This window comes from Caenorhabditis briggsae (genome assembly GCF_000004555.2).
Source record: "Caenorhabditis briggsae complete genome, chrIV, whole genome shotgun sequence".
Classification (NCBI taxonomy): domain Eukaryota; kingdom Metazoa; phylum Nematoda; class Chromadorea; order Rhabditida; family Rhabditidae; genus Caenorhabditis; species Caenorhabditis briggsae.
Genome location: NC_013487.2, coordinates 15508114 through 15516543, shown reverse-complemented (window position 1 = coordinate 15516543; position 8430 = coordinate 15508114). Strand labels below are relative to the sequence as shown.

The 8430-nt window shown below is 34.6% G+C and overlaps 3 protein-coding genes across 3 annotated transcripts in view; all 3 read left to right on the top strand.

Annotated features, from left to right (window-relative positions):
* CBG24537 overlaps positions 1 to 1199 on the top strand; it is a gene marked incomplete at both ends in the record, with an annotated part of 4582 nt that extends 3383 nt beyond the window's left edge. The window contains 3 exons of the mRNA XM_002648299.1: positions 1 to 114; positions 465 to 561; positions 1081 to 1199. Of these exons, the coding sequence (XP_002648345.1) occupies positions 1 to 114; positions 465 to 561; positions 1081 to 1199 (330 nt within the window). The remainder of the gene's footprint in view (positions 115 to 464; positions 562 to 1080) is intronic.
* A 968-nt stretch (positions 1200 to 2167) lies between these two features.
* Positions 2168 to 3740, top strand: CBG24536 (the record flags this gene model as incomplete). The annotated part of the gene is made up of 3 exons (XM_002648298.1): positions 2168 to 2265; positions 2835 to 3015; positions 3663 to 3740. Coding segments are annotated over 3 exons (357 nt in total), but the record flags the coding sequence as incomplete, so codon positions are not given.
* A 238-nt stretch (positions 3741 to 3978) lies between these two features.
* Positions 3979 to 7301, top strand: Cbr-ubc-1 (the record flags this gene model as incomplete). The annotated part of the gene is made up of 4 exons (XM_002648297.1): positions 3979 to 4029; positions 5057 to 5284; positions 6015 to 6176; positions 7125 to 7301. 4 exons carry the CDS (start codon positions 3979 to 3981, stop codon positions 7299 to 7301), a joined length of 618 nt encoding a protein of 205 aa, XP_002648343.1.
* Positions 7302 to 8430: the final 1129 nt, after the last annotated feature.

Genomic DNA, 8430 nt, shown 5'->3' with positions numbered 1-8430 from the left:
GACGTTTGTCCGATTTTCCGATATCTCTGGAAACAAAATGTAACATTGAATGGTGGGGAAGTAGAATCAATGAAGAGAGAGAGAGGAAGTATCATTGCCAGTTTTTTCGATAGGGTGTGTGTAAATCTCGTTAGATAAAAACCGTTCGAGTGATAAAGAACAGGATATATATTCAATTGTTTCTTTTGTCTAAACAGTGAATGCAATTGTTTCCCGAACGAACAAAGGAAAGAANANGGGTGTCGTTCTATTAGAGGTTTTACGGTATTTTTCGTAGATTTTCAGATCAAAATAAGCCAATTTTCACAATTTTTGGGTCATTTTGGCTCATTTGACAGCACTTTTCAGCTCAAAATTGCTCATTTTTCACAGATTTTGGCTCAAAATTAGCCGATTTTCGTGATTTTTGGGTCATTTTGGCGCCATTTTCAGCGTTTTGCAAACGATAGTTTGACCATTTTCAGCCTATTTTCAGCCAAAAAGAATGTCTGAAAAAACAGCTGCTACCTGAAGAAGAAGAAAAAAACGAATCACCTGAAAACTGGAGAGAAGGAAGCTCACGTGATTTTCTTTTTTTTTTCAAAAAAGCGAGAGATTATCTGAAATTGAGGAGACGCCGAGAAAAAGAGAGATGGAGTGTAAAGTTCCCCTTTCTGAAAGAGAGAAGATCATCGAGGTGTTATTATTATTTTTTTTTTTGTCTTTTTTTTTTTGAAATTTTCGGGTTGGCAGCTGTTCCAGATGATAGCTGAAAATGATTGAAAAATGGCTGAAAATCTGGAATTTTCAGCATTTTTTGGACTTTTCAGCCAAATTTTTTTCTTGATTTTTCGATCATTTTCAGCAATTTGGAGCCCAAATTCAGCGGTTTCTAGACAACCGGACAATACTTCTCAGTCTCAAACCACTAGTCCATTTTCAGCCATTTTTTTTTGACTATTTCCTTGTGATTTTCAGCCAATTTCAGCCTATTTTGACAAAATTTTCAAGTCAAAAATATGAATTGCAGAGTTTTTAACCCCATTTTTGACCATTTTCTAGCGATTTTCAGCCACTTTTTAGCCTTTTCTTAAATTCCAGATCACATGTCGCCGTTACAATGGTCAAAAGTACAGCTCCTCGTTTGGATTCGTTCGAAAGATCTATCAGCTGAAGTGTCTGGAAACGTGTCCGTCGGAAGTCGCAGCCCATCTGGTTAACCGGAATTTGGCCATCGTTTCGTATTCCTATCGAAATACCGGGTTTCCCACTTTTGTAAGTCCCAAAATGACCTGAAAATCTGAAATTTTGAGCTAAATTGTCTCAAAAATCATGAATTTCAGCTAGAAGTTGGTCTGGAAACGGGATTTTCAGTCAAAAATAAGCAAAAGATCTGAACTTTCGGCTGAAAATCACCCCAAACATCGAGATTTTGGGCCAACAATCAACAAGAAATTTGAAATTTTGACTGAAAATTAACCCGAAAATCGAAAATTTCAGCCAAAAATCAACGAAAAATCTGAAATTTCGGCTGAAAATAACTCCAAAAATTGAGGTTTTGAGCCAATAATCACCGAAAAATCTAAAATTTTGAGCTAAAATGACCAAAAAATCGTGAATTCCAGCTAGAAATTCGTCTGGAAACGGGATTTTCATCCAAAAACTATTCAAAAATCGAGAATTTCGGTCAAAAGCTGCCCTAAAAATTGAAATTTTCAAGCATTTTCGGTGGGAAATGACCAAAAATCTGAAATTTTGACTGAAAATTGACCCAAAAATCGTGAATTTCAGCTCAAAATATGTCTGAAATTGTCTAAAAAAATCGATTTTCATGAATTTTGAAGCTGAAAAAGCTGAAAAATCAATTTTCCAGCATGAAAATTGTTAATTTTGAGTCCAAAACATGAATTTCAGATCAAAAAATCGGTCTGAAAATGATTTTTCGAGCCAAAAACTGCAATTTTCATATGAAAATTATGCTGAAAATCGGGGGGTTTTTGACAAATATATCTGAAAATCGTATTTTCAGGTTTAAAATTGCTTAAAAATTGAATTTTTGACCGATTTTAAGCCGAACATCTAGCTGAAAATCACATTTTCGGCTGAAAAAAACCAAAATTTTGGCTCATTTTTAGTCAAAAATGGGATTTTCAGACCCAAAAATCTCTAAAATCGATTTTCTTCACAGATCGAACAACCCGTCGTCGTCGTCGACGATCATCATCACCATCACGGAAAGCTGAGCAATAATAATCGAGACGAGTTGTTGGGAGAGGAGGTTGAAGTGTGAGTTTGAGAGAGAAAAAGTGCATTTTTGCCTGAAAATATTTTGGCTGAAAAAATCGATTTTTGGAGTATTTTCAAGCCTAGAAACGCTGGAAAATCGATTTTTGTGCGCTGAAATCTGAAATTCTCAGCTCGAAATCTCATTTTTTTTAGCTAAAAATCTATTTTCTAGCACTGTTTGACCCCGAAAACGGTAGATTTTTAGCTATTTTCAGCTAGAAATTTGGTTTTTTGGCTGAAAAATCGATTTTTGACACTTTCAAATTGAAATTTCCGGCAAAAAACGAGCGATTTTGGCTGATTTTTGTTCATTTTCAGTCAATTTTCATCAATTTTTGTATTTTTTTTGCTGGGAAAACTGAATTTTTGACTCAAAAATTGCAATTTTCAGTCAATATTCAGCTAGAAAAGTCGATTTTTCAGACATTTTAGACCCTAAAAATCGAAATTTTCAGCCATTTTTGCTAGGAAAACTCAATTTTTGACTCAAAAATCGCCATTTTCAACAAATTTTCATCCTTAAAAGTCAATTTTCAGTCATTTTTGACTCTAAAAATGGCAATTTTCAGCCAAAAATTGTTCATTTCCTCTATTTTCAGTGTGACTGGAGACGTGATATTCAATGACGAAGACGGTGGTGCTGAAATGCAGCGAATGGTGGAGATAATGGAGAAAAAGAAGAAGGAGAACGGGCAGAGACTCATGGATTTGTTGGCACGCATGCATCGATTCAATGATTACTGTAAAAAGGTGAGTTTTTGGCTGAAAATGGCTGAAAATCGGCTCAACATGTCCCAAAAATCATTGAAAACGGCCCGAAATAGCTCAAAATAGGCCTAAAATCGGCCTAAATCAAGCCGAAATAGGCCTAAAACGCCTAAAATTGGCTTCAAATTGTCCAAAATAGACGTGAAATATGCCTTAAAATATGCTTAAAAAGGCTTAGACTTGGCTTAAAATGCCTGAAATTTGGCCTGGAATATGCCTACAAAGCCTGAAATTTGCCTGAAAAAGCCTCAAATTGGTCTAAAAATGCCTAAAATTGGCTGAAAATGCCAAAAATTGAGCTAAAAATGCCTGAAATAGGCTTAAAATGCCTGAAATTTGCCTTAAAAACGCCTAAAATGGCTAAAAATGCCTGAAATTCGTCTAAAATAGGCTCAAAATAGGCTTAAAATTGCTAAAATTGACTCAAATTAGCTGAAAATAAGCCTAAAATAGACTTCTAATATGCCTAGAAATGCCTGAAATTTCTCTAAAATTGCAACAATTGGCTTAAAATATGCCTGAATTGCCTTAAAATGCCTGAAATTTGCCTAAAATAGGCCTTAGATCGGCTAAAAATGCCTAAAATTGACCTAAATTTTGCCTAAAAATGCCTAAAATTCTAATTTCAGGAAGGCTGGCTATCGACGAATTCCGAAATCCAGGAACTACTACAAATCGGAGCCATTCTGGAGACGTCGATTCAATAATTTATTGATTTATCGATTTTTCTGAAAATTTGAATTTTTTGATTTTTCTGAAATTTTCAAAAAAAAATTTTTTTTATTAATTTCTTCATTTTTTGTCGATTTTCTATTGCGTTCTTTCCAATACGCTAATCTGATATCTTTGATTTTTTATCTTCAGATTTTTATTGATTTTTTAGCTGAAAATCCATTTTTGGCTGAAAATTAGCAAATTTTTCAAAATTTCAGCTAGGATATCGATATGACCACGCCAAGCCGTAGACGTTTGATGAGAGATTTCAAGAAGCTTCAGGTGATTTTTTATGAAAAAATCTGAAAATTTTAAATTTGGCTGAAAATCTGAATTTTTTTTTCGATTTTTCTGGATTTTCCAATGTTTTTAGACCAAAAATGGCCTAAAAATCGAGATTTTCATGAAATTTCAGTCCCAGAAAGTCTGAAATTTTTTGGCTGGAAATCTGAAAAATCTGAAAATTTAAAATTGTCGATTTTTTTTTGATTTTTTAGCGATTTCCAGCATTTTTAGACGGTTTTCAGCAATTTTCAGAAGTTTTCAACTTGATTTTCAGATATTTTCAGACTTTCAGCCAAAAATTGTTTTGGCTGAAACCTTTTTTTTTCGATTTTTCTGGATTTTTCAATGTTTTTAGACATAAAAGCTGAAAATCAGAATCACCGCAAAATTTTGCTCTAGAAAAGCTGAAACTAGGCTCCACCCCTTTTTTTCTTGAAAATCGATTTTTGGGATTTCCATTTTTTAGGCCCCGCCCCATTTTTTGGCGCTGAAAAATCAGAATTTCGACCATATCGCTCATTTTCTGGGAAAAAATTGCCTAGAATCAGTCCAAAAATGTCAGAAATGGATAGATTGCTCAGCATTAATTTTAGCAATTTTTACCACAAAAATGGAGTTAAAATGGTCCAAAATAGCTGAAAATAGAGCTAAATAGGCTAAAAATGGTCAAAAAACCTCATTTTGGTTCTAAACCGGTCGATTGCTCATTCTTAGGTTTACCACTAAATTAGCGCTGAAAATGATTCAAAATAGCTTAAATTTGGCTCAAAATGACCAAAAATTGACCCTAATCCCCAAATTCTGGCCAATTTTCGAAAGCTACAGATTGCTCAGCATTAGTTTTAGCACAGAAATAATTATAACTGAAAAGTGGCTTAAAATAGGCCTAAAATGCCCCTAAAAAGGCCGAAAATGGTCCAAAATAGCTGAAAATAGGTCTAAATTGGTCTGAAAACGCTCAAAAATGACCGAAAATTGGCCTAAAACTGCAAATTCCCTGATTGCTCATCCTTATTTTTTGCAGGAAGACCCACCAGCAGGCGTGTCGGGAGCCCCAACAGAAGACAACATTCTCCAATGGGAAGCGATCATTTTCGGACCCCAGGAGACGCCATTCGAGGACGGTACCTTTAAATTATCGCTGGAATTCTCCGAAGAGTACCCGAATAAGCCGCCGACGGTGAAATTTATCTCCAAAATGTTCCATCCCAATGTCTACGCTGACGGTTCGATTTGTCTCGACATTCTTCAGGTAAATACCTCTTTTTTGACTGAAAAATGGGTTTAAAGTGTTCAAAATAGACTTTAAACGATTAAAATTGCTGAAAAATGCTCCAAAAATGAGCCAAACTAAGCCAAAATTGGCCTAAAACGGCTGAAAATGGCCTAAAATCGAAAATTTTCAAAATGGTCCGATTCTGATAAAAATTGATATGACGGCCTAAAATGGTCTGAAAATCAATATTCCGAAAAAAAATTTCCAAAATTTCAAAAATTGAAAAAAAATTTTTTTTGAAAAATTCTAGAAAAAAATTTTTTTCGAAAAATTTCAAAATGGTCCAATTTTGATAAACATTGATATGACGGCCTGAAATGGTCTAAAAATCAATATTCTGAAAAATTCAAATATTCCAAAAATTGAAAAAAATTTTTTTTTTTCAATTTTTGGAATTTTCTTTAAAAAATTTCAGAATATTGATTTTTAGACCATTTTAGGCCGTCATATCGATTTTTATCGAAATTGGAAAACTTTGCAATTTTTCGATTTCAGGCCATTTTCAGCCGTTTTAGGCCTATTTTGGGCCATTTTGATTCATTTTCCGAGAATTTTCCAGCAAATTCAAGCTTTTAAGGTCTAGTTCGGACTGTTTGAACCCTGAATGGCTAAATTTCGTCATTTTTTAGGCTTTTTGGACCGTTTTAAGCTTGATTTTCAGCCAAAAACATAGCCCTGAAATTATCGATTTTTTTTCCATTTCCAGAACCGATGGTCTCCAACATATGACGTGGCGGCAATCCTGACGTCGATTCAATCCTTGCTGGACGAGCCGAATCCCAACTCGCCGGCGAATTCGCTCGCCGCCCAACTCTACCAGGAGAATCGACGAGAGTACGAGAAACGGGTTCAGCAGATTGTCGAGCAGGTGAGATTTCGGCTGAAAATGCTGAAAATTTGTCTGAAAACATCATGAGTACAATTTGACTGAAATTTTGGCTGAAATTCTCCTAAAAATGAGCAATTTCAGCTCATTTTAGGCCTATTTTTGTCTGAAAATGCTCAAAAATCGGCCAAAACGCCTCTTTTTCCTGAAAATTTTGACTGGAAATTTGCCTGAAAATTGGCTGAAAATGAGCCAAAATGAGTCAAATTGCTTGAAAATGGCTGAAAATGGCCGAAAATCGTCCAGTATGGCTCTTTTTCTTAGAATTTGGCTGAAAATGAGCAATTTGAGCCGATTTTAGGCGAATTTAAACCATTTTAAGCTGAAAATTCGGCTGAAATTTTGCCAAAATGAGCTGAAAATGCTCAAAAATCGTCCAGAATGGCTTTTTTTAAAGAATTTGGCTAAAAATTTGGCTGAAAATTGCTAAAAATAGGCTTAAAATCGGCTGAAAATCGTCCGAAATTGCTCGTTTTTTTTTCAAGAATTTAGCTGAAAATTTGACTGAAATTTTGAAGAAGTGAATTTTCAGAAAAAATTTCAGATTTTTTCTCGATTTTCAGACTAAAATCGGCTGAAAATGGCTCTTTTTCTTAGAATTTGGCTGAAAATTTGACCGAAATTTTGCCAAAATGAGCTAAAAGGAGCAAAAAACGTCCAGAATGACTTTTTTCTGGAATTTGACTGAAAATTTGGCTGTAATTTGGCTGTAAATGGTCAAAAATAGGCTTAAAATCGGCTGAAAATCGTCCAAAATGGCTCATTCTCTCTGGATTTTTTTTTGAAATTTCAGCCAATTTTCAAAGCTAAATGGTTACGAGAAATTATACAGACGATTTTCAGCTTCAAAAAATGTCTGAAAATTCGGCTGAAAATAGGCTTAAATTGCTCAATTTTCCTCAAATTTTAAAAAAATATCGATTTTTGCAGTCATGGCTCAATTTCGGCGAGAACGAGGGCGACGCGGTGATGAAGGACGGCGGTGGTGACGTGGATCCCGAAGAGATTCCAACCTCAAATGGATCTTCCGGAGGGGGCGGAGCCTCGGCTGCCGCCGACGACGACGAGCGTATGGATGAGGGCGGAGCCAGCGGATCGAATGCATAAATAATCGATAATTGATCATTCGCATCTGTTAATTTCTTTTGTCTTTTTTGGAAATTTTTGATTTTTGAAAAAAATTTTTTTTTGGCTGAAAATTTGAAAATTTGTCTGAAAATCTGAAAAAATTGTTTTTCGATTTTTCTGAAACTTTCGATCATTTTCGACGGAAAATCGCCTGAAAATCGAGTTTTCCACGAAATTTCGATCTAGAAATGCTGAAATTCTGGCTGGAAATCTGAAAATTTGGCTGAAAATCGAAAAAAGCTGAAGTCTTAAAATTTTTCGATTTTTCGATTTTTTTTTGCTGTTTTCCGCATTTTTAGACGGTTTTCAGCGATTTTCAGAAGGTTTTTTCGAGCTTTTTCGACTGAAAGTGAGCTGAAAATCGAGATTTTCACGAAATTTTGATATAGAAAATGAGATTTTCAGACAAAATTTTGATTTTCAGAAATTTCAAAAATTCAAAAAAAATTTTTTTTTCAAAATTTTTAATTTTCTCTCTCTCTTTCCTCTTTAGAATCAAAAAATTTGAAATTTCAAATTTTTTCGCTTTTTCTCTGCGTCTCTCTCTCTCTGTCTCTTTCTCTCGATCCCGCCCACACCCTCTCGTCTCCCTTTAAAGAATACGGTAGTTTTTCGATGTTTTTTCGTTTCGTCCTCTTGTGTATATATATTCTATTTGGCGCTGAAAAAATTGGCTGAAAATTTTTCTTGCTGAAATTTGTCTGAAAATTCCAGAAAAAATGAGCAATTTCGGACCATTTTCAGTGCTGAAAACCATCTCTAAATTGACACTATTTCTTCGTTTTTTTTTTGTGTCCGAAATTAAGCCCCGCCCACAATCACAATCACCCCACCCAGTTTCATTTTTCTGTCTCTTTTAAACCCATGTTAAAAAAAACAATAAATGTCCAATCAATGCCAACAAAAAAGGGGCGGAGCCTATTTGGGATCAATGAAATTAGAAGAAAAAATAGGAAGAAGGGGCGGAGCCTAATTTAGAATACTGTAACTCTCATCATTTTTTTAGTGATAATTTCAACTTTGTTCCAAGTTATCTTGGTTCTTGTTAAATATATGAACCCAAATTGGCTGCTTGATAAGGGACACCTTCTAATACAGGATTCAAAAC